Raw genomic sequence first — 23,666 nt, 5'->3', positions numbered from 1 at the left:
AGGATTATGTAATTTTCTTTTACTCAAGAATAAACGGTCTTCCATTATTAGTACAAAAATAGTTTTATATTAGTTTTGTTTTTGTTTTTATCTGTTATGTTGCTCTGTTTAATTATAATTGTTGAATAATGTTTCGAGCAAGATATATTGTTAAGCATATGTTAGGTGCTATTAATGCTTCAACAGAAGCTTCTGTATCAATCAAACCATCAATTAGGGTAAGTTTATTAATAAGTATAACTAATTATTTATTTTTAAGCAATGCACTTAAGTCTTTTTGCCTCTTATAGATGCAGCAATTTAGAGATAGCTTGAAGAAAGACTCACATTTAAAAAGCATACTTACTGATACATTTGGTCGTCATCATACATATCTCAGAATATCATTGACTGAGAGATGTAACCTTCGTTGTAAATATTTTTACAACAATTCATCAGTTTTCACATTATATTTAAAACTGCACATTATTAATATTCTCTATTTTTTAATGCAGGTACTTACTGTATGCCTGCGGAAGGAGTAAACTTGACTGAAAAAAGTGGAATTTTAACCACAGATGAAATTTTGTACTTAGCTGATTTATTTGTAAAAGAAGGTATTAAAAAAATTAGATTAACTGGTGGGGAGCCAACTGTTCGTAAAGATATTTTAGACATAATAGGTAATTCTGATTTTCTGAAACTATTATAAAACCTAGTACTATTAAGCAATATTATTCAAACTTTCTTATAACCCAATAGTCAATCTTAAGAAGCTGCAAGGCTTAGAGAATGTTGCAATTACTACAAATGGCTTAACTCTAACACGACAATTGCCCGCTCTACAAAGAGCAGGTTTAGATGCCTTGAACATTTCACTCGATACTCTGAAGGAAGAACGTTTTGAAAAACTTACTCGTAGAAAAGGATGGGCCAGAGTTCGAGCTGCGATTGATCTGGCTGTACAGCTTGGTTATAACCCAGTTAAGGTAATATTATTTTTTTTGATGAGTTTATTATAAGCTAAAATGCAAAAGAAATTATTATTTAATATTTATTAAAGCTTGTATGTTGCAGGTAAACTGTGTTGTAATGAGAGGATTTAATGATGATGAGTTTATAGATTTTGTTAATTTGACCAAAAATCTACCAATTGATGTACGCTTCATTGAATACATGCCTTTTAGTGGTAATAAATGGCAAGAGAACAAAATGATTTCCTTTAAAAATATGAAGGAAGAAATCAGAAAAATTTATCCAAATTTCCAATCTCTTCCAAATGGCCCAAATGACACATCAAAAGTATATTAAATTTTATATTATAAGCACTTATATTTTATGTTTATTATGAATATATATGAGAAATGTCTAATAGGCATACAATGTACCTGGATTCAAAGGGCAGGTGGGATTTATTACTTCGATGAGTGAGCACTTTTGTTCGTCGTGCAATCGCTTAAGAATAACAGCAGATGGAAACTTGAAAGTTTGTCTGTTTGAAAGCAAAAGCGAAATATCATTGAGGGATGCCTTGAGGAACGGAGCTTCTGAGGAAGATCTAAAAGAGATAATTGGCAAGGCTGTTGGTCGTAAAAAGAAGCAACATGCAGGTAATAAATGAAAACTTATCTGAGTAAAACCAAGATATTTTTACATAGTGATTTAGTGATAACGTTGATACTGCAAATGTTTCAGGAATGCTCAATATATCTCAAATGGAGAACAGACCAATGATCCTCATAGGTGGCTAAATAAAAGCAATAACATAAATTTTAGCATATTTACATGTACAAACGTTACCACTAAATTAGTAATAGTCAAATCGCCTACGCAGTTTTGACAATGATAATTACATTATTATACTTATTTCACAAACATTACAGCTTCAATGCACTTCACAAGTAACATTCCTAATAAGTGGCTGAATGTTATTACAAGCTTTTGTATCCAACCTTTAATGAATATAAGAGCATACTCGTCGTTATCTCATGTCGATGAGAAGGGAAAAGCAAAAATGGTGGACATAAGCGCGAAGGCTGAAAGCAAACGAATTGCAATTGCCAGAGGCTTTGTGCAAGTTGGATCCGAAATATTAAAATTGATAGCTGAAAATAATACGAAGAAAGGCGATGTTTTATCAGTTGCTCAGCTGGCTGGTATTATGGCAGCTAAGCGTACATCGGATTTAATACCGTTGTGCCATCCATTATCGCTGAATTCGGTCAATGTTAGTTTAACTTTAAACGAGAAACTACATAGGATAGAAATAGAAGCGGAAGTTCGATGTTCCGGCAAAACTGGCGTCGAGATGGAAGCCTTGACTGCCGTAAGCGTCTCCGCACTGACCGTATATGACATGTGCAAGTATGCGGCGAAACCCGACGAAATGTTTATCAGCAATATCAAATTAGTCTCTAAAACCGGTGGTACAAAAGGTGATTTTTTTACGGCTGATAAGCCGGACGAAGGACGCGAATAATTGATAAGGTTGTGATGATAGTACCTGCTCAACGTTAATAAATATAAATTTTATAAGAATATACTTTTATACATTTATGTTAAACTCGCTACTTTTGTTATCAAATAAATCATATTACACTTTATGTTTAAGAAATATAGTAGTATTGCAATCATTGTCCTTATACCGAATATTAAATCTGAACTGAGTACCTATCCAAGCTATTGATATTATTAATTCTTTGTTGGACTGGTTTTAATTAAATTCAAATAGCTTTAAACGAATCTTGAATATATTCAATTTGAAGTAGGAATGTATATTATAATCTTTGCATAAGCTGTAGTGTGTGGGCTTATTCTTCACAGGGTTTAAGGTATCAAAGATTATAGGGAGAAAATTTTAAGAGGTCGAAGGAGGGCAGAGTCTTTTGAAAGAGAAAAAATATGCATGACTGTAATTAAACAAGTGTTGCAACGAATACATTATCTCCCTCAGAACTGAAGATATTTATACAGTACAGAATAGGGTTGATGGCGCTTGCGCGCACGGTTTTTAAGCGATGGCTAAAGTGGTTTTGAATCAATACGGTGTGTGACGTCACACTGTTGATGTCAGCAAGCACAGTCCAAGAACTCGAAACCCTAAGAAGCGGTTGTTAGTCAGTGGGGAAGGATAAAACGTTCGCAGCAGACTTTGGCGCTCCAGGTGCAATTTGCCAGGACAATTTTCCAAAGTGAGGTAGAAGAATTGGAAAATAGTTATCTCCGCCTCATCGACGGTAAATAGGCGTATGAATAAGGTAGCTATAGCAACTTCGCTATCCCGGGGTGAATCCGCAATTTCTTCAAATAACTGTTAATAGGAAAACGCGTGGCTTTGACAAATTTCACTAAACGGCAAGTCCCCAGGAGGGATATCGCTACCTCTCTCAATAATTGCTTATTAGAATAATCTCTGTGCTTTGAAGGATAGAACCCCTGGGGATCGTCAATCGTTCATTACGTCTTTCGTCTCCTCACTGATTTTTCCTTCTTTTATTTTTTTTTTATTCTTTATTCAAAGTAGATCATATTTTTTGTATAGAAGTCGTGATGATATTTGCAGAAACATCCGAGTGAACGAAGAAGAGCCTTTCTCGATAGCGCATATGTCCGCGAGAATAGAAGGGAGTTCTATTATTGAGAGTTTGATAGCTCCCTATTAAAAGATGCACTTCCTGATTGTTGTCACTCTATTCTGCACTCTGGCCAATGCCGAGGTTTTCACGAATACATTCCTCGTGAAAATGAGGCAACCCGCAGAAAAGCATATCGCCGATCAGGTTGCCGTTAGAAATGGATTTATCAATCTTGGCCCGGTAGGTTTTCTACGCGCTTCTTTCCAAAGATATTTTTTTTTTAAATCCATGTACTTTTGTTTCGTAGGTTTTAGGCAGCCAGACAGAATATCATTTCGTCCATAAAGCCCTTCCACACGCGCGTAGCAAGAGATCCGTTCCACATACGAGAAAATTAAAAGTTGATCCTTTGGTGAGATATACAGAATTTATTTTGAATTCGTATTTCAGGATTTTTATTTTAGAATCGAAATGACACATTTTTTTGCATTCTCCATCTACAGGTACATACAGCTGTGCAGCAGGCTGGATTCAAGAGGGTGAAGAGGGGCTACAAGCCGCTCAGTGTCGATAATCTTGTACCTTTATTTCCCATCAATAACCCTTCAGATTCCGAAAGCAACGACCCGACAGATCCGTACTTCAGGTATCAGTGGTACTTGAAGAACACTGGCCAAAACGGTGGAAAACCAAAGCTTGACCTTAACGTCGAAGCTGCTTGGGCACAGGGCGTTACCGGAAAAAATGTCACCACCGCCATTATGGATGATGGTAACATGACCTTTAGCACCTATAAATTTCACCATTCTCCTTCCTTTCCATAAATCTAATTAGATCGTAAACTTTTCCAGGCGTCGATTACATGCACGAAGACCTTAAGTATAATTACGTAAGAATAATCAATTAATTTATCAATTCTCACGAATTTATAGTTACATAAAAAACAATTGCAAATATTTACACGATTTCCTCTCTGGTTTTTCACTTTGTAAACTCCACCTGCGTTATTCACAAGTAAACAAAACTACACAGGACCAAAACTTTATTGAAAAAACATTCTTTGAACAACTATAATTGTTAGAATAATTACGAAAAACGGGATAAATTGTTGAAATAATTTTCCCATTTCAGAATGCTAAAGCTTCCTACGATTTTAGCAGTAACGATCCCTTCCCGTATCCACGATTTACGGATGACTGGTTCAACAGGTAAATCAATTTAACTGGTCATCAATATAAGAGCATCGATATTTCGTTAGGGATTATAAAATTGTATTTATTTGCAGTCATGGAACGAGATGCGCCGGCGAGGTAGCCGCTGCTCGCGATAATGACGTTTGCGGAGTAGGGGTGGCTTACGACTCGAAAATCGCTGGGATCCGCATGCTCGATCAGCCCTACATGACAGATTTGATCGAGGCCAACAGTATGGGTCACGAACCTGACCTGATCGATATATACAGCGCATCATGGGGACCAACGGACGACGGCAAAACAGTGGACGGTCCGAGGAACGCGACCATGAGGGCCATAGTCCGCGGTGTCAACGAGGCAATTTTTCCATACATTTTCTAATTAAAATCTGCTGAAACTTGGAATCGTTCATATTATGTTTACGCTCGTACGTGTGTGTGTGTGTGTGTGTGCAGGGGAGACGAGGACTGGGAAACATTTACGTGTGGGCATCGGGAGACGGAGGCGAAGCTGATGACTGTAATTGCGACGGTTACGCTGCCAGCATGTGGACCATCAGCATAAATAGCGCCATAAACGATGGCCAAAATGCCCATTACGATGAAAGCTGTTCAAGCACTTTGGCCTCGACGTTCAGCAACGGGGCTAAGGATCCAAACACGGGTGTCGCAACGACGGATCTTTATGGGAAATGTACGACGACTCACAGTGGTACTTCAGCAGCTGCGCCCGAAGCAGCAGGCGTCTTTGCACTTGCGCTGGAGGCCAAGTAAGCACCTCAATCATTATTTTTATCGCAACCGAATAAAAGACATCGTTAAACGTTGCTTCTCCTCCTGTTGTGCAGCCCCCAACTCACCTGGAGAGACGTTCAGCACTTGACAGTTTTGACATCGAAGAGAAACTCGCTGTTCGATGCCAAGCAAAGGTTCCAGTGGAAGATGAACGGTGTAGGCTTGGAATATAATCACTTGTTCGGTTACGGAGTACTCGATGCAGGGGCTATGGTGGCCTTGGCTAAAACTTGGAAAACCGTACCACCTAGGTACCATTGTCAAGCGGGAACGGTTTATTTACCCCAGTAAGTTTATAGTGGAGGAGGGAATTACTCTTATCGTTGTTTTTGCATTCCTAATCCTTGATGGAAATTTTCAGACGAATAAGGCCCAGAATCCCACTGTACCTGAAGATAAAAACGGATGCTTGTGCGGGTACGGAATACGCGGTTAATTATCTGGAGCACGTTCAGGCGGTTATTTCGGTGAACGCGACACGTCGAGGAGATTTACTACTGTATCTTACGTCTCCCATGGGGACCAGGTAAGATTAAATCGAGAGAGAGAGAGAGAGAGAGTAATGATAAATCGAGCAATTAATTTCATGGATTTTACGTAGATCGATGATCCTCAGCAGTCGCGTTAACGACGACGACAAGAAAGATGGATTTACCAAATGGCCATTTATGACCACGCACACTTGGGGGGAGTATCCACAGGGCGAATGGTTGTTGGAGGTAAGCTCGAGAGCCAAGTTTTTTTTTGGTAATTGCTTGTAAGGTTGGTCCAAGTTATATGGACTCTTATTACTGATGATGTGTTTATTTTTTCTCGCGCTTTTATCCAGGTGGTCTTTAATACGGATAAAACGGAGGGCTGGTTCAAACACTGGACTCTCATGCTGCATGGAACGAAAGAGCCACCGTACACTGGACTTCCAGTAGTGGATCCACACTCAAAGTTAGCAATCGTGAAGAAAGCTCACGAGGAGCGGGTGACTGCGATGTAACGTGTTAGACAGTCCTATTTGTAAATAATTTCATCCCCTTTTCCTACACATTTCATTTCTATCTCCCACTCTGAAATTGTTTTTCCTTTGCGTCCAGATTTTCCCCAGTAACATTATTATAGTCGATTTTCATTTCGTACTTGAAACCAATTTTTAATCGTACCTGTTTGATGCATTACTGCTGGATTTCTGTGGGCGATGAGGTACCGAATATTTTTATATACACACAATTGTTACCGCATGCGTTGAATATAATAGCTTTACTGGTATAAAGCTGTACTAGTTTGTTTGTTTAAGAGATGCAAAGTTATTAGGAAATAAAATAAATACTTATTTTATCTATTTATGTGAGCTCTATTTAATGTGTAAAAAAGATAATATCACCAAAATGGACCATATGTAAGTAATGTTACAAAAAGAAAGCATATAAATTGAGGGTATGAAAATAAAGAATAATATTTATGCGATAAAGTCCCGTGACTATTTATCCGTGTTTTAGCCAAGAATCGAGTGAAATATAAATACACGTCAAGAAATTGCAATGGAATTTATTAAAAAACAATTTTCATTTCCATTCTGTTCTTCTATACAAGGAAATTGTATAAATCAATAATTGTCCAATATAGTGAGTGAATCAGCAACGCTATAACGACTGAGTATCAGCTTATGTGTAAGAATTTTCTATATTTTCGATACAAACTCTTTTCTTCGCGATTACAACAATGTTCGGCTTGAAATAAAGTGTTTAACTCGCACTCACTCACTCAAACACAATCACAGCGACTCGTTTATTTAAATTCACAGATTTTTACTTGCTGCAATGAGCTTTTAGCAGGTGTATCATACAGTAATAGTTTATGTAAGATTAACGTTGCCGAACGTAACAAGTACGTGTAATTACTTTCATTACGACACATGCTTTTTTTTCTTTTTGTTAATTTTTATTTTTTCGTTAGATTACTCCATCGGTATAAGTGTACGTGCGTCTGACCAACGGAACCATTGAGAAAAGTGCTAATAAATATTTTGTCGTCTTTTCTTTCAAAAAAGCCTTTTCCTTGATCAGATACGCAATATTAGACAATTCAATGAAGAAGTTTGCTGAAACGAAGAATAAATTCTGTTATGAATGAATGCCGCTTGAGAGATCGACGCACATGACGTAAAAATTAGAAACAAAAATTAAGTTTCGTTTGTTGTAAATATAATCCTAATAGCAAACAACGTCCAATGGACATCTGGATATCCTCGGAATGTTCTATGGATATCCTGAGGATATTTTTGCTATTGTGGAAGATTCTATAAAATGGCAATAATGTTACCTAAAATATATTCTGCTCAATTCAACTGATAGCTCTTACTTCTCAGCAGGATTAAATCGTTGACATAGAATTATATTATATATACCTTATACAAGATGATAATGAATTATAGTATTTATATTTATATACTATACTATATGTAATATGTTAATCATGATTGAATGAATGAATGAATGAAAGAAAGAACGGTGCGTTGCCAGGACGTCGTACTTGTTTCGCACGAGTTAGGATGATAACCTTGTAATCAAGGTTAACGAACTCACAGGATCAATGTTCTGGTGCAGCAGCCAGCTGCTACACATTATTCCGATCAACACGAGGACAGAAAGTAACTTTTCTAGTTTATAGTATACAAACAACCTCGAATGGTACAAAAATACATCGATACGATTTCACTTTCGTAAGATACTTGCTATACTGAAACGCATAATTTTCGTTATTTACTTTCGACAAAAGAAATATAATATAATATATTCGTTTAAAAAAATACATACATATTTAGTCTAAATTTTTTAAAAGTATCATCAAGAATCAATCGAATTTTGCTTCAGAGCATTTAAGAGTTAATCGTATATCTCGTTTTGTTCAGTTTTTTTATTTTTTTTTATTTTATTTTGCATTACAGTATTCGCGCGTCCGTCGTCCATGCAACGCTAAAAACTCTTGAGTGAAAAACTAAGAAATAGTACGAGACGGTCCAATAGTAATATAATATAGCAACCGCGTACCTGATTAATACTGATTCAGGTAATGCTGATATCACAATGACAAGAGTATCGTTCACGGCGTAATCACACCTGCCGTAAGTTCTCCGAATAGCAAATCGCTATTTGCTCGCATTCCTATGTACGATACATACACACAATACACGCAAATTCTCGAAAATCCGTGGCCGGCACAGTCTCGTGGAAGAGCTACAATCAATAAGCCTTTATCGATAATGTAAAAAAAAAGAAATATTGAATGGACGCCAAAAAAAGGAAACCCGTGAAAACGAGGCAACAATCGAATCTGGTAAAAACCACTTATCACACGATTCTTAATGATTAATAATTTAACGAGTAAAAAGCGCAGGAGTGATGTAAATTTACAATTACAGTCAGTTCGTATGGACAATCGAGGAAAATCGTCCTTTGATAGAGTTGTTGTTTTTCCGTTTCTCTTCGGATTTCCTTTCACTTTTCCACTTGCTTATCTTCAATCCAAGGAACAATCCTGATAGAAGAATATAGAAACATTTACCTATTGAGAAGGCAAACACTGAGACTCACTGACGCGGCGGAGGGTTGTAACTCCAATTTTCTTATTTTTCTTCGCCGCAGATGTTCCATTGAAGGTATTATTAACCGATAACATTGAGATTGTTTTCTTTCTCTTACACGTTGAGATGTGAGATCGACGTGAGAGGTGGCGGTGATTCCCTGGGCGTTACAGAAGCTGCCCTGCTGCTACTCGGTGTTGCCGATTGAGGTATCAAGGAAAGAACTTCCGGGCTCGGCGACTGTCCATTGTCCTCGTAAACCCTCTCCTATAATACCACGAATGATTAAGTCTCTCTTCTTTTTCTCACTGCAAATTCTGCATTATGCTTTAATGCAGTAAATGGAGAGAACTTGTAATTTGCTTATGCTTCAGTAGTGCAGCGAAAACGAACAAACCCTTGAAATTCACATCTCTCTCTCTCTCTCTCTCTCTCTCTCTCTCTCTGTTTTCCATCGATCCCCACCTCGCAACTATCTAATCTCTAATTCGTTCATCTGTATGAACTGCAGTGGCAAATGCTGCAACTTTATCGGGCATTCTACAGTAGTCTTCTTTCTCTGTCTCGACTGGGCCATCGATCAATAATTCAAGGTTTTTCGCGAACAACAAAGAAAGAGAGAAAGCAGCTTTAGCCAATTGTGCTTAATTGTCTGTTTTCTATATACATAAACATAATTATGAGGTACATACCTGAGACTTGTCGTACTTGAGCCTCTTCCAGACGAGCGATCTTTTGTCCTGCACGGTGTTGTTTCTCGACACGTTTGGATTGTTGGGATCGGCAGCGGATGCATTGTAATTCGGGTTGGAAAAGGTCAGGACGTTCCGACGACTGCCGAACGTATAAGTTTTCTGTTTGGTCTTTCGGGAGCACAGAAGGTACATTATCATCACGAGAATGGCCAAGATCGCCGAGACCATCGTTAATATCGTAATGACAACGGTTCGCAGACTGTAACCCTTCTCGCGATTAAATTTATCATTAAATTTATCTTCGGGATAATCGTCATCGCTCCCTGCAGGAAGGTTCGGTCTCGTTGCTATCTCTGGAAGTTTCACCTCGTCCTCGTCAAGGTCATACTCTGGATCTCCTTCGGTCCCTGGTTTCCTCAGAGGGACTCGCTTCGTTGGGACTGAGATTAAACAATTGTTCGATCAAGTATAAAGAATTCGCGTGGAATACTGCATTTATATTTGTGGAACGAGGCTTACTAGTCGAACAACTCTGAGTCGTAGTGGCATTGGAAGAGTCTGGACAGGCGCAGATATAAGTCTTTCTTGTAAAGAAACAGAAGTGACTGCATCCACCATTGTCAACTGAGCATGGAGTCCAACCGGTTTGTCTCTTGGCAGATACAATTTTCACCTCTGTGATATGTGACGAAAATGTACGAATCCTCGTTCGGTCTTTCCCAGTTGATTTTACAACTCTCTCTATGATATCTGGTTTCATGGTGTCCATTACCCAGTAGATATGATGATCGTACTGGAATAGAAAAGAAAAGGGTAGGAATTTTCTTCCTTCGTATTTTAATTTAAGGACGATATAAGGGAATCTTACCAAAGCTAGTCTAAAAGGACGTTCGATGTCTGGAACCAATTGTATTCTATACAAACCATGCAAATCTGACTTTTCTATTCTGTCCTTGGACGTGTCAGCCCAGTAAAGTACTTGGTTTTGATAATCTATAGCCAAATCGTGCACGAAATTCAATTCACTCGTCACGATCGTTTTTATATTTTGACCGTCGAGTGTGGAACGTTGGATTCTAGTAGGACGCAATTCTGTCCAGAAAATATAACCCAGTCTGGGGAATAGGGCAATAGAATTGACTTCGGTAAGATTCTGGACCAATCTCTTGTGACAGCTGCCATCCAGCTTGGCCACGTAAATCATTGTTCGTCTCACGATGAAGTAAATATTGTCGGCTATCCAGTCCACGGCTATTCTGAATGGCCATAATCTGGCCTTGCCAATAAAGATTGTTCTCGTTTGCGATAAATTATCCATACTCACTGCCCTGCAAATCATTTGCAATTACATACACATAATGGTTATACACGATTAATATCATTACTCACTTGATCATTCTGGAGAAATTCTCGCTGTAAAATATAAGACGTTTCTTCCAGTGGAAATCTATCGAATAAATCTCTCGATAGCCTATGTTCGAGATATCTGGAATTTCTAATGAAACCTCTCGCATTTCGGGTGTATCCAGTGACATCCACGACAGCTTCTGCAATGTCGCGATTAAGAGGAAATTCGATGGTGTCGAATTGCAAGTTTTGCCATCCTCGTTCAACGATATTCCAGTGGGACATGCGCAGGAGTATCCTTGAGGATTCCGTAGACACAAATGAGAACAGCCACCGTTTCGCCTACCGCAAACATCTTCCACCTTGTAATTACTCCGCTGGAAGAAAAATCTTATTTTCTCACCAACCTCTAGGAAAAGATTGAATCAGACACTCCCACAAGATATGTCTATAATTGGTACCAGGTCACCTTGCTTTGACTCGATAGTTTCAGAAGAAAAAAGTAGAGAAAAAATAGGTGTTTGGAATGTTTAGTTAGCAAACAAGTATATTCATCAGTGTGACAAATATTGGCACACACTAAAAGGTTGGAAAACAAGAGAAAACGAAAAAGAATGCTTACCACGACAGCTCGAACGTCCATGAGAGGTTGCAAATTTTTTAAGACCACCTCTTTATTCGAGCCTGTTATTTTGTTAGCTCGCACGAGAGACTTGTTGTACCAATCTGTCCAGTAGATAGAATCGTCCATTATGGCCAGACCATAAGGATGCATCACTCCTTCGATCAGTATTTTTCTGCTTCGACCAAGCAGATCGGAAGTCTCGATAACTTTTCTTATAGCGTCGTTCCAATACAGTTTATTCGTCGACTGGTCAATGGTCAGTCCATTTGGCCAAACTAGACGATCGGCTATAACCGTGGTACGTTGTTCACCGTCCATGTTAGCCCTTTCGATGCGAGCATTGTGTCCCCAGTCGGTCCAGAAAATTAATCCCGCTGAATAATAGAGAGCAATCGCCCTGGGATTGTCCAATCCGGACGAGATCAATACCTTGCGATTGGCACCGCTCAATTCGCTGACTTCGATGCTGTTCAGACCTTTATCGGTCCAGTAGAGCTACAACGAAACAATGAATATCTCTTATTTTTCATTCTATATTCATTTATGATTACGTCATAAAATTAAAAGAATTAATTGGTCTTTCGAACCTTCTTGCCAACCGAATCGACCACCAAACTCTCCGCACAGTCTATTCCATCATGAATGACCTTCTTCACCGTCTTCCCGTCAAAACTGGAGCTCTCAATGACGTCACTTCCGGTATCAGTCCAATAGACATCGTACGTGTTTAGATCGACGTCGACACCGGTGACATTTTTCAGTTGACCCACCGGAAGGACTGTATCGGTGGTGTAATTATCGTCAAAGGAGACTATTCTGATATCCACGCTGTGAGCTATTATTAGAAACTTGGTGGGTACGTTGGGACAGGTCTTACCGTCATGCTAAGCAATCATAGAGGAGAAATTACAATCGATTGAATTTTTATTAGAAACGAGAATCGAATATAAAATACTGACTTGAAGAGCGAGTCCCGTGGGACAAGCGCAAACGTAACGTTGTGGATAAGGTTTCAGAAGACAGAGATGGGAACAGCCTCCGTTATTTCGCTCGCAGGGATTTTCGATATTTTTTCGAGGCCGATGGAACACTCTAATGTCCATTAGTTTCGAGATACCAGATCGTACAACATTTTGATTCGCACCGGTATCCTTGTCAGCCCGATAAATGCTCATACTTTCCCAATCCGTCCAATAAATCTGATTCTTGTGAATAGCCATTCCAAACGGGTGAGACAGACCACCTGTAATATTTAACAGAAATCAAGTAATATTAATATTGCAGTACCTATAGTGCATTAAATAAATGAAACACTTACGTATGAGAACAGTTCGATTTTCACCATTGAATCCAGAGTATTCGATTTTCTTGGTGGCCCCGTCCACCCAGTACAATCGTTTCTTATCGTAATCAAGGGTCAAACCGTTTGGAAGATTGAGGTCCTTGCTAAATAATACTCTCCTCTGAGTGCCGTCCATAGTCGACTTCTTAATCATGGATTTGTTACCCCATTCTGTCCAGTACATGTAGCCACCTGAATTACAAAGAATACACCAAATTTTTATGGAGTTAATACTTCTTTTTATAAGAAAATAAAAGAATATGAAACTAACTAATAGGATCCACAGCAATGTCCCTAGGTTTTTCAATGTCCTTGTAAACGAGTAGTGCTCTCATCGATCCATCCATATTGGAGCATTCGATCCTATTCGCACTGGTATCAGTCCAGTAGAGTTTACCAGTAAGCCAATCAATGCTGATACCAGATGGCTTGTCCAGATTCTGACCCACGATCACGGTCTGATTGGTACCATTGAGAAAAGCTTTGGAGATCGTTCCTGCTCTGACATCTGTCCAATAAATTGTCTCGTTGATGGCATCTGAGGCTAACCCCATGGCGGTTTGTACGTGATCAACCGGAATGACGGTATCGAACGCCCTGGTGGACTGATCAATGGCTATGAGCCTGATGTCATTGGCCCTGGTGAAAATCAACAAATTATCCAGTGCGGTAGCACAGCTCTTCCCATCCTTGCGGAGTTTCAGGCCAACGGGACAAACGCAGCTGTAACCTGTGCTATTTGGTAGACACATGTGGGAACAATTGCCATTGTTGCTACCACAATGGTTCGGATAGTCTGGCTGGCAACGGGGATGGTAGCAACGAACATCCATGGGAAAATGGAGACCAGAACGAATGACCCTGACCCCTTGACCGGTTCCTTTGTTGGCTGACAGAATACTCTTCAAGTGCCAGTCCGTCCAATACACGTAGTCCTCGAAAATCGTGATACCAAATGGATGCTGAATACCACGACTCACCACCAGCTTCCTATTGGTACCGTCCAAATGTGCAGATTCGATCACCTTGTGTTTGGCGTCCGCCCAATAAATTCGGTCCGTCGTGTAGTCGATGGTTAAACCGTTCGGCCAAGAAATCGATTCGGTTATCAAGGACAACCGACCTGTACCATCCATGTCTGCTCGTTCTATTTTTGGACTGGGACCTGAAGAGATTTACTCCATTGGAGATTTCATTCTACTGTCATTTTTTATATATATATAGTATACAAGGAGCCGCAGAGAACTCACCCCAATCTGCCCAATACACGTATCCGTAATTAGGATGCACCGCTATTGGTCTAGGCTTATCCAAATCGCTGGATACCAGTACGTGACGAACCCTGGTGTCCAACGTTATAACTTCGACCCTACGAGTCTCGCTATCGGTCCAGAATAACAAATCGTGAATCCAGTCGACGGCGATACCGCTTGGCTTCTCCACTCCCCAACGAATGACATCTGTAAAAAAGTTTGCAAATAAATAAAAATATCATTGAATTAAAAATATTTGCTCACCTTCGGCTTCCGTGCCATTGATAAAAACTTTTCTAATTACATCGATAGATACGTCCGACCAAAAGATAGTTTTGCGTTTGTAGTGATAAGATAGTGCAATTGCATTGTGAGTCCCCCTGATGATCGGTATATACTTGTCGTTACTAAGACTCACCTGAAATTAATAAATAGAGTGGATGGTAAATAATATTTATTAACAATTATGTACTACTTGTGCGTGTGAGTGATTATTCTTTTACCTGTCTAATATCTTCTCTATTGGCAAATATCAAATAAGGATTGCTACCACGTGCCTTGCACGTTCTTTTATCAGGTCTGAGTTCATATCCAGCTGTACAGCCACACACGAAAGAGCCAATTGTGTTGTTACATAATTGACTGCAAACAGGTTCCTGAAAATTCATCGATTAAAAGGATTTTTCTATTGTAATTTTTGCTACTAAGTCTATACTGTACCATTTGTAGCTGACACTCGTTGATGTCATGACAGGTATAGTTGTCCGGGGCTAAAAAGAATCCTAATTCACAGGCACAAGCAGTTTCATTGTTGGCTGTCAAGATGCATCGTTGTTGACACTTGTCCTGTTTAGTGCACTCGCGATTCTTTGGACAATTAGCCTCGTCTGAAATTTTGAAATTTCAGTCTCGTTTTATTTGATTAACTACCATTTGTAACACTTAAACTGGGAATTTTACCATCTCCCAGAGGACAATTGGCGATTCCATCACAAACGAGCTTCACGTTGATACACTGATAATGTAGATGTGGATTATACCAATAACTGAAAATCGAACTATTCCCTGTAGAATTTCGCTGCGCCGGGGACTTGCAAAAATATTGATTAATCTCGCAAGTCATTGGACAGCTGGCCTCGTCCTCTCCATTGGGACAATCGTACACTCTGTCACAGACCCATTGATGCTGAAACGAGAACTCGATCGATTCAGTTTCAGAATATCGTTCAAGAAAATCTATAAATTATTAACCTTACACTAACGATACTATTTACGAAACTCTATTACGATCAATTTTATTAAACTATTGATTAAATTTGATCAAAGTTAATTATTAAATTTACAATAATTTTGCAGAATGATACAAACGAGCAATTTTAAGTGTACTATTCTTAAACTTCCAGCCAAGAGTATCAAGAGGAAAATATGAGAAAATAAGAAACTTACAGGAACGCACATGCCACTGCTACAAGTGAATTCATTTTGTGGGGAACAGATAGGCGGTGTGAGATGTTGACACATATTCTCATCTTCACCATCAGGGCAATCCTTGTGTTTGTCGCAGACCAACTTTTCATCTATGCAATTCCCCGAGGCGCAACTGAACTCGTTTATCTGACAATTGGTCGCCGTCGTATGGGAACAATTTTTCTCATCGCTCCAGTCGCCACAATCGTTGTCCCGATCGCACCTGTAATTCTGCTGGATGCATCTCAACGACGACGCGCACTTGAATTCCCCAGTCTTGCATACCACATCCGTTGGTTCTACACGGTAATTTATAAGCTTTGATGAAAATTCTAGATAAAAAATAGTAAAGTAGGAAATTCTGAATGATTATTTTTATACCGCATTTTTGTTCATCCGCCCCGTCGAAACAATCTTCCTCGCCGTCGCATCTGGCATCTCTTGATATGCAATTGCCATCGGAGCAGGTGATCTCATCCTCGTCGCATTTTCTACGAATTTATTACGTATTCAACAATGTTCGATAGAGTAACAAAATGACTTGAAAAGCAAAATAACGAATTACTGTACTTTTTACTTCCACAATCAGTTTCGTCGGAGCCATCGGTACAGTCGACCTCGTTGTCGCAGTGCCAAGAAGCCAAAATGCAGGCTCCGTTATGACACGCGAATTGATTGGATGTGCAATTAGCGTGGGCTTCTATAAGAAAAATATTAATAAGTATTGAGACGGCCGGTTACTTAATAAAACCGACAATAATAATTACAAAAGTTACCACAGTGAGACTCGTCCGAATAATCTCCACAGTCGTTCTCGCCATCGCAGAGCCAGCTGGTCGATATGCAGACGCCAGTTTGAGGACACAACAATTTGGTCTTGCCGAAGCAAGTCCCATTGGCCCTTTCGTACAGAATCTCCTCGCAATCAATCTCGTCCTCGGCGTTCTCGCAGTCGGTCTGTAGGAATAACAGAATGTTTCTTTGATGTAAAACGTATATGAAATAAAAGCAAAAAGTTTGCTAAAAATCTGCAGTACCAATCCATCGCAACGTCCATCCAGATTGATACAGGTGCAAGAACTGACGCATCTGAACTGATCCTTGTTACATTCCCAGTCGCAATCGGGCGGACCTTCCCTGTCATCGTGTTCCAATGACGATTCGTGAGAAGGACGTCGACTGATGCGTGCAGAACTCTGCGCCCTGTGCCTCTCGATCCTTTCCAATCTTATAAGATCGTCGTTCGTCGTCAAGAACGGTTCGTTACCTAAAATTCCCCACGATTTAATGAACGTATACGAAGCACGATAGAAGAAGTTGGTTGATCTAGTTAATAAAAAATGCGTCATCTCACTATCTTGATCATTCCGGCCAGGTTTGTCCTCGTGCCGGTTCAGCTTTTGATTTCCATCCTGAAAAATTGTGGTGCTTCCTGTCGATCTTAAACTTCCGCTGCCATACATTTGCCGCGCAGCTCCTCTATTCACAGCGGCGTGCGTCGTGCTCTCGTCCTCGCTCAAACTGCATTCTGATGGAAAGAAATTTTTCAGTGGCTACACCAGTACATGTACATATCGGTTTAACGATGGGACAAATATGGATCGAGATAAATAATATTTCGCAAGAGATGTGCAGACGGATCTATGAATGAGAATGACCGGTGTGCGTGGGCGTAAACAACTTCATTCAGCAGGGATGCTGCGCCGTCTGCGCCGATCGATATACAATTGCATACGATCCGTGGCTACGCCTTTGCAATTTTACCAAAACTCAACTATAGGAGTATTCTCGCAAGGAATTATATAGGTGCATAATATAGGTATATAGTAATAGGAACATGTTTTCTAACTTTCCTCAAGATTTTCTCCGTACACACGACTCACCAGCAACAATTGCGAGGCTCCAAGTGGCAACGAAAAGAATGAAAAGTTTTCGATGCGGTAGTCTGCAGCGATACTGCAGTTTACCGGTGGAGCTCATCTCTTCAGGATTATTTTCTCGGACTGGGAAGAACGAAGCTCGCAGATCGATCGATTCATTCGTTCTCCCTTGATCCCATCCTCGTCATTGCCACGCTTCCCTCCGAAATATTAACTCACTCCACTTTCACGAAGCAATCATTTCTTCTCCAAATTACCGTGGATGCTCTGAAATTGCCAAACGAAGAGAAGAATCGTGAGGGACGGTCAGGGGAGTGATGGCCGCTCTCGCGCGAATGGAAACCAGGACAGTCGAAAAGAAAAAGGAAAAATTGGATTATCTGGATCGAAGTGCGGCCTTGGCTAATTTTTTACCTTGACCCAATGGCATGGATATGTGCAGGAGAGACGTTTCAATGTTACGTGGACGAGTTTTTCTAGAGAAAAATCGTGCGTAGAGGTTGCGAGGGAAGGAATATGCGATCGGGGGCTCACACGTTCTCACGGACGCGCGTACACATGAACGTGCACATTGACAAAGGCGCAGAGAGACTCGACATTGTTTTGGATGGTGCAATGGGTTCGCATTTGCACAGTTTTCCTTTGATACTGAAACCGTGTGGAGGATATCGTCGTCGTCGATGCTCAAGGGAGCGTGGGGGTAACTGGCGCATGCTCGGTTCTATCAAATAGTCCTCTTTCCCCCCTATACGTCAGTCCAACATCCCCTTTCGTATAGGGGAATAGATTTTTCTCCCAGAAAAGAATCGACGTCCCTACCGTCCCTACTGAACTATTCCTATATGTATACACCTATACGAATCTCCTCATCCTCTTTGGTAAAATCATAACTTTATCCTTGAATTCAACCAAGCAATTTTATCAAAATTCATGTATATATATATACATATGCATAAGTGTACACAATAGTCTCTTATGACTATAAAAGACAAGAATTTCATCAGTCTTTGCCCTCATCCTCTCCTGCAAAATTATCATCATTGGAATTGTAACAACAAGTTGACGAGCTTATCGTACACCAATTCTCTAACATTGTTTCCCCATAGGAAGTCGAGGTGATTGAATTTATTGTGTGGAACTAGGAATTTGCCATAAGGTTTGCCCAACTGTCGATACAATTTATCCACGTCCTGCAAAAAGAAAGGAATCAATTTATTGCTATCTTTATTAATTGAGATATATGTAGAAAGAAAGACAGTTTGTTTACCAGAACGTTTGCCAGCCAATCGTTACTACTGTAGTGTAAAGATACAGGAATTTTTATGCTACGAAGATTATAGGAGGGAGGCTGTATGTGTCCATATACTACCAAGTTCTTTATAATACCATGATCGTACTGTCTAAACTGGCCTGAAAAGGAGAAAACAAATATCAAATTTCTTTGACAATCAGCAAAATTAATTTCTGATTGGAAAATAATTAATCATACCTGTATTGATAAGCTGTGCATAATGCACAAACTGTTTGATGGATGCTCCAGCTGGCACATGACCGAGAACTGTTGGTAGCAAAGTCTTTTTTGCATCAGATAATAGTCAATTAGTATACAATGAAATTAATATGATTAATTGAATAAAAGATATGTAGCTTAAACGAAACCTTATTGAACTGGTCGTAACTGAAGCCAGCAATCATGAAAAGTACATTGGCACATAATGGCTGGGTGATAGCTCCTTTGGAGCAAACTACTTCTGCAAATTTCTTCATGCATTCGCTTGTAGGTTCAAACTCGTACTTTCCAATTAAATTTAATAGGATCTGAAAAATAATAGAAGGATTTGAATTTTCGACCCGTCGAAAATTGGAAAGATAAGAGATTGTTGCTGCAAGCTTCTTATACCTCAATGGTTTTTGTAAAACGTGCCAGTATTTTGAAAGGAGGAGAGAATATCCTTTTCATGAAAGCCACTGGTGCCAAAGCAAACATTGCAACGATCTTATCCTGGTAGAGTGGCAATTCACTGGCCATTGTGAAAAATGCTGTGGTTCCTTGACTGTAGCCTATGTAAAATAATTTCTTTTCCCCAGTAACTTCCAAAATGTAATCTATCGTCGCAGGTAAATCCCAAAGACCAATTTCGTGCCAGCTTCATTGATGGATCGAAGTAAAGGGAAAAAAGTTTTTCCATTAATTAAAATCACCGTAAAAGCGAAATGGCTGTAGAGTTTTAAGTCAACCTATTTCTGATTAAAAGCATTCGAGTCCCATCAAAATCGGTGCTTTAGTTATCGAGTTGCAAAGCTTTGGAAATTAGGTCCGTTTTTACGCTGCTCAACAGCTGGGGCCGAGCCGCTGCATTGCTGTGACGTCACGCAACTACCTCAACGCTACCTCGACCAGCTGACAATCTCTGCAGTGTGCACCGATTTTTAAAATGGAGTTCAAAATCCTTTTTTACATCCCACATACGTTTGTACCAAACACACTATTATGTATATATGTATATACCTGAATGACCAGAAGTTCTTGTGTTTAGTGGATAAAGTACAGTGTCTACGACTATAAGTATTTCCCCGAGCATTTCCCATCCAAACATCGTACCCCTTGTCAGCCATAACGTAAGCTGAGAATTTCGAAAAGAGAATATTTTATATGAAAAGAAATAACGTGCACAAATTAACGGAGGAAATGATCCTACCAAGGGCCTTTCCCGGTCCAGCTATGACCCAATCCGCAGAACTCGATAATAATCCATGCATGAGAAAAACAACGCGTTTTCCTTTGGCGCTTGGAGATTCTTTCGTACCCGTAATCCTGTGAACTTCCAGCACATAATTATCCATGGTTACGACAGTGTGTGTTTCGGCCGCGTAACCATACTTCGTAGCTAATTGCACCTGCTCCCAGAAAATAATAGTAAAGATAATAAAATACCAATTGGAATTTTCTTTTTTTCATTTTCACGAAAATCTAACATACTGACCGTCGTGAGATGAGCGTCCGGATATTTAAGGCTAAACGTGCTCATAGGATCCTCAAGTTCATCATCAACAACTGGATACCTCTGATGATACGTAATCTCGGAGAAGCTCTTGCTGCAGACATGGATAGTAGACATAGATTTGTCAAGCAGGATGAGGAAGGTGCAAATGAAGACGAAAAAGGAAGAGGAAGCCATGGCGAACGATTCTCCGCGTTCGATTTTAACGATCGCGCAGGACACTCGTTTCTTCAGATTTGCGAAGATTTCCGCAGTTCGTAAATATATATCGTAGCAAGCGCAACGAGTCTAATTTCTTATCGAATAACAACAAATTTATTAATCTTGGTTAAAGCTGCAGATAAACGATACGTGCTAGTGTAATTTTGTAACGCTCTGTTGACAAATCGTCGTTCGATCTTCCCTTTCCACAAGAAAAGCTTAATGAAGGAAACGAATGATATTGTGATTCATTCTTTAATCGTACGATAGGCCAATAGGAACCAATTCTACTCGTCTAATATATCTGCTGATCTATTACTATCTTATAGAGAATCGTTAATTACTGCCAATAATTTGCAATTCACTGCCAATGAAAACACAGGTGCGTTATCTAATCTGAATCTGTAGCAATCATTGATTTGTTTACAAAATGTGCCCGATCGAAGAATTAGCGAATGGCCATTTAATCTTATAATCTCAGAATTTCCTATTAAGCTGCTGATCGATCGATGCAGGAGGTTACAAGAATAAGATAACAATGAGATCGAGAATACGATTAACATCGAAATACAACAATTTTATTCTTTTTGCAGGAAACAGAATTTTCTATCCCTCTGCAGACTTTTTACAAATTTAATCAAAGTAATGTGTCTGAACTTTTTTGACGATAAACTTGCAGCTTAGACGTCGATTATTTTCAAACCGTCGAACGAATTTCAATCGCCTTATCCATACTGAGCCAGCAGCTGCAACATTGGCACGAATACCATTTCGGTGGAAGTTTTACCCCACAAAAAGTCATAGTGATTAAAAGTTTTCGTTGGCACCTGGTAGTCGAGGATTACATTGGCCAATTTCGATTTGAGAATCTCTACGTCCTGAAATGAAATTTTTCTAAAACTTCTGGCGATTTAACCATTTTATCGGATTACCTTGGTCGTGGCTAGTGGATCGTTCTCACTGCTAAAAAGAGCAACGGGTGCGACAATTTTATTCAATTGGTACTCCGGAGGAATAAAGCTATTGTAAGCCTTCAAATTTCGCCTGGGTTGTCCATAGTCAAATTGCCTGAAGTGATCTGTGTTTCGTGTAGAAAAGATGCATCGGTATAATAGGTATTTATCTCTCTAGGAACGGTCGTTCATTCGTCGACTTACCCGGATTAATGTAACCCTGACCAAAGTGCACCAATTGCTTCCAAGACGCCCCTGCAGGCACGTGACCTATGATAACCGTAAGGTTATCCTGAGAAAGCACGAGACTCAAATCATTAATACGAATAACGATAGGATTATTGCACAAAAGAAGCAAAGAAAATAAATACCCTGTCCAATTCATCGTGGCTGAAACCAGCAATGGAGAACAAAATATTGCTGCACACGAATTGAGTGGGTGCTGCACTCTGGCAAAATAAATTCGACACGATCTTTCCCCATGCCGAGCGTTTTCCGAATTCCGGATAACCGAATGTTTCGCCAACCCACTGCAACGCCAAATGTGCAGAGAGTTTTGTTTTTATGATGGGAAAGAAGGAGGGAGGGGGGGGGGTAAACGGTTATAATTTGTATTGCTAATTAACACTGCACGGAGGACGTTTGACTTACCACACCAAAGTATGTCAGCTTGGCGAGTGTCGTAACCGGACCGCGAATATTGCCAGTGAAGGCTGCGGGCGCAAGGCCGATCATCAGGGTGATCTTCGAGTTGTAATCGGGAATCTCCGAGCACATCACATAAAACTGTGTGGCCCCTTGCGAATGACCCGTATAGATTATTTTCTCACGGCCAGTCTCCTCCAGGATGTACTCGATCATCGCTGGAAGGTCGTACACTCCCAATTCGTGAAAACTACAAAGGTTCTTTAATCAGCATCGATAAATAATTCTTCGTGATAAAGAAAAGGGCTAAAGTTGATCGAGTATAGCTACCTGAAATTCCAGAAGGCTCTATCGGTGGTGGCGAGGTGAGAATGATTGGCAGAGTAAATGTTTCCACGATTATTACCGAGCCAGACATCGTATCCCTGATCGGCGAGGAGATAAGCTGACGGAAATGAAAGATAGTTATAGGGGAATTAGTGCAGGAGGCATTTGAAAAGATCACTGTGGATCCTTTAACACAATTACCCAGCGATCTTCCTGGACCCATGAGTACCCAATCCGCCGAGCTTCCAGCCAATCCATGCTGCAGCAAAATCGGATGTCTGGATCCCGAAATGGATCTAGATCCAAGGACGTCGTAGCTGTTTCTTCGTCCATAGGGTATCCTGTGCAGCTGCAGGTTATAACCGTCCTCGGTGGTCACCTCGTGGACCTCCAGCGTGTATCCATACTTCCTAACGAGATCGGGCTAGCAGCATCACATCCCCAGTTCGATTAATACGAAGACTTGTATGAGATAAGAATGGAAAAATGAAAATGTCAAAAATCACGTGTATTATGAGTCCTCACTGTTTTCAGGTGAATGTCGGGATTCTCGTCTGGCCTCGTTATGGCCGAACAGGAGCTAATGATAAGAGCGGACCACTGGAGAACGAGTGGAAGACCTCTATACGCCATGACGTCCTTTGCAAAATAAACCCTCGAGGTCAAATCATAGGCTTTATATATAGGCGTTGCTGGTGGCTCTGGTGCTGCATACATTCAGGATGATATTGCAACGAGGTAATTTTTATTTCGCTCCTACTAGGATTGCACAATTACGTCCAGAAATCCGTCCGAATGCGATAAGAGAAAATCG

General features: G+C 40.0%; 5 protein-coding genes across 7 annotated transcripts; 2 read left to right on the top strand and 3 right to left on the bottom strand.

The window, feature by feature from the left end:
• The first annotated feature begins 77 nt into the window (after positions 1-77).
• Mocs1 (Molybdenum cofactor synthesis 1) lies at positions 78-2,584 on the top strand. Of its 2 annotated transcripts, none has more exons than XM_066747723.1 (7): positions 78-218; positions 291-411; positions 495-662; positions 742-968; positions 1,057-1,281; positions 1,355-1,589; positions 1,863-2,584. In XM_066747723.1, the coding sequence occupies exons 1-7, from the start codon at positions 129-131 to the stop codon at positions 2,456-2,458; spliced, it is 1,662 nt and encodes a 553-aa protein (XP_066603820.1). In that variant the 5' UTR covers positions 78-128; the 3' UTR covers positions 2,459-2,584. The 2 variants fall into 2 exon arrangements, with proteins under 2 accessions (XP_066603820.1, XP_066603821.1); XM_066747724.1 differs by having other exon boundaries at positions 1,675-1,875.
• A 455-nt stretch (positions 2,585-3,039) lies between these two features.
• Positions 3,040-6,878, top strand: amon (amontillado). 2 transcript variants are annotated; one of them, XM_066747722.1, is made up of 12 exons: positions 3,040-3,215; positions 3,542-3,794; positions 3,862-3,966; positions 4,058-4,325; positions 4,406-4,443; positions 4,686-4,762; positions 4,840-5,104; positions 5,203-5,516; positions 5,595-5,828; positions 5,903-6,067; positions 6,143-6,260; positions 6,371-6,878. In XM_066747722.1, the coding sequence occupies exons 2-12, from the start codon at positions 3,645-3,647 to the stop codon at positions 6,530-6,532; spliced, it is 1,896 nt and encodes a 631-aa protein (XP_066603819.1). In that variant the 5' UTR covers positions 3,040-3,215; positions 3,542-3,644; the 3' UTR covers positions 6,533-6,878. The 2 variants fall into 2 exon arrangements, with proteins under 2 accessions (XP_066603819.1, XP_066603818.1); XM_066747721.1 differs by having other exon boundaries at positions 3,040-3,236.
• Positions 6,879-7,064: 186 nt separating this feature from the next.
• Lrp4 (LDL receptor related protein 4) lies at positions 7,065-18,349 on the bottom strand. The gene is made up of 22 exons (XM_066747719.1): positions 17,728-18,349; positions 17,199-17,372; positions 16,882-17,111; positions 16,621-16,801; positions 16,415-16,544; positions 16,226-16,335; positions 15,824-16,143; positions 15,338-15,563; positions 15,098-15,264; positions 14,881-15,033; positions 14,642-14,795; positions 14,375-14,584; positions 13,396-14,289; positions 13,101-13,316; positions 12,742-13,025; positions 12,370-12,666; positions 11,780-12,277; positions 11,200-11,534; positions 10,679-11,138; positions 10,330-10,603; positions 9,808-10,250; positions 7,065-9,382 (listed from the first exon to the last, which is right to left on the bottom strand). Exons 1-22 carry the CDS (start codon positions 17,822-17,824, stop codon positions 9,230-9,232), a joined length of 6,006 nt encoding a protein of 2,001 aa, XP_066603816.1. The 5' UTR covers positions 17,825-18,349; the 3' UTR covers positions 7,065-9,229.
• A 412-nt stretch (positions 18,350-18,761) lies between these two features.
• LOC136784506 (lipase 3-like) lies at positions 18,762-20,843 on the bottom strand. Its single transcript, XM_066745187.1, has 8 exons — positions 20,709-20,843; positions 20,424-20,622; positions 20,234-20,348; positions 19,625-19,871; positions 19,384-19,542; positions 19,214-19,298; positions 18,992-19,134; positions 18,762-18,914 (listed from the first exon to the last, which is right to left on the bottom strand). The coding sequence occupies exons 1-8, from the start codon at positions 20,841-20,843 to the stop codon at positions 18,762-18,764; spliced, it is 1,236 nt and encodes a 411-aa protein (XP_066601284.1).
• Positions 20,844-21,589: 746 nt separating this feature from the next.
• On the bottom strand, positions 21,590-23,569 carry LOC136784498 (lipase 3-like). The gene is made up of 8 exons (XM_066745174.1): positions 23,378-23,569; positions 23,054-23,276; positions 22,856-22,970; positions 22,532-22,775; positions 22,252-22,410; positions 22,085-22,172; positions 21,860-22,005; positions 21,590-21,805 (listed from the first exon to the last, which is right to left on the bottom strand). Exons 1-8 carry the CDS (start codon positions 23,567-23,569, stop codon positions 21,653-21,655), a joined length of 1,320 nt encoding a protein of 439 aa, XP_066601271.1. The 3' UTR covers positions 21,590-21,652.
• Positions 23,570-23,666: the final 97 nt, after the last annotated feature.

This window comes from Prorops nasuta, unplaced genomic scaffold (genome assembly GCF_024137725.1).
Source record: "Prorops nasuta isolate Cenicafe-Biocafe unplaced genomic scaffold, Cenicafe_Pnas_1.2 PNAS00003, whole genome shotgun sequence".
Classification (NCBI taxonomy): Eukaryota; Metazoa; Arthropoda; class Insecta; order Hymenoptera; family Bethylidae; genus Prorops; species Prorops nasuta.
The sequence above is the reverse complement of the archived record's forward strand: the minus strand, read 5'-3'. Positions and strand labels throughout refer to the sequence as shown.

What these genes read in the sequence shown, in the direction of transcription:
- amon (XM_066747722.1), top strand. Translation starts at nt 3,645, where the DNA reads ATGCACTTCCTGATTGTTGTCACTCTATTCTGCACTCTGGCCAATGCC. An exon ending in TAGTCCGCGGTGTCAACGAG is followed by an intron (nt 5,105 to 5,202) that starts GCAATTTTTCCA and finishes GTGTGTGTGCAG; the next exon opens with GGGAGACGAGGACTGGGAAA. An exon ending in AGGGCGAATGGTTGTTGGAG is followed by an intron (nt 6,261 to 6,370) that starts GTAAGCTCGAGA and finishes GCTTTTATCCAG; the next exon opens with GTGGTCTTTAATACGGATAA.
- LOC136784498 (XM_066745174.1), bottom strand. Translation starts at nt 23,569, where the DNA reads ATGTATGCAGCACCAGAGCCACCAGCAACGCCTATATATAAAGCCTAT. An exon ending in CCGACATTCACCTGAAAACA is followed by an intron (nt 23,277 to 23,377) that starts GTGAGGACTCAT and finishes TGATGCTGCTAG; the next exon opens with CCCGATCTCGTTAGGAAGTA. An exon ending in AGAGCCTTCTGGAATTTCAG is followed by an intron (nt 22,776 to 22,855) that starts GTAGCTATACTC and finishes GAACCTTTGTAG; the next exon opens with TTTTCACGAATTGGGAGTGT.
- Mocs1 (XM_066747723.1), top strand. Translation starts at nt 129, where the DNA reads ATGTTTCGAGCAAGATATATTGTTAAGCATATGTTAGGTGCTATTAAT. An exon ending in GCCCAAATGACACATCAAAA is followed by an intron (nt 1,282 to 1,354) that starts GTATATTAAATT and finishes AATGTCTAATAG; the next exon opens with GCATACAATGTACCTGGATT. An exon ending in TAAAAAGAAGCAACATGCAG is followed by an intron (nt 1,590 to 1,862) that starts GTAATAAATGAA and finishes CAAACATTACAG; the next exon opens with CTTCAATGCACTTCACAAGT.
- LOC136784506 (XM_066745187.1), bottom strand. Translation starts at nt 20,843, where the DNA reads ATGTCTACTATCCATGTCTGCAGCAAGAGCTTCTCCGAGATTACGTAT. An exon ending in AAGAACTTCTGGTCATTCAG is followed by an intron (nt 19,872 to 20,233) that starts GTATATACATAT and finishes CCATCAATGAAG; the next exon opens with CTGGCACGAAATTGGTCTTT. An exon ending in TGCACAGCTTATCAATACAG is followed by an intron (nt 19,135 to 19,213) that starts GTATGATTAATT and finishes TCTCCTTTTCAG; the next exon opens with GCCAGTTTAGACAGTACGAT.
- Lrp4 (XM_066747719.1), bottom strand. Translation starts at nt 17,824, where the DNA reads ATGAGCTCCACCGGTAAACTGCAGTATCGCTGCAGACTACCGCATCGA. An exon ending in CAATTGTCCTCTGGGAGATG is followed by an intron (nt 15,265 to 15,337) that starts GTAAAATTCCCA and finishes TCAAAATTTCAG; the next exon opens with ACGAGGCTAATTGTCCAAAG. An exon ending in CATTGCTGTGGATCCTATTA is followed by an intron (nt 13,317 to 13,395) that starts GTTAGTTTCATA and finishes TTTGTAATTCAG; the next exon opens with GTGGCTACATGTACTGGACA.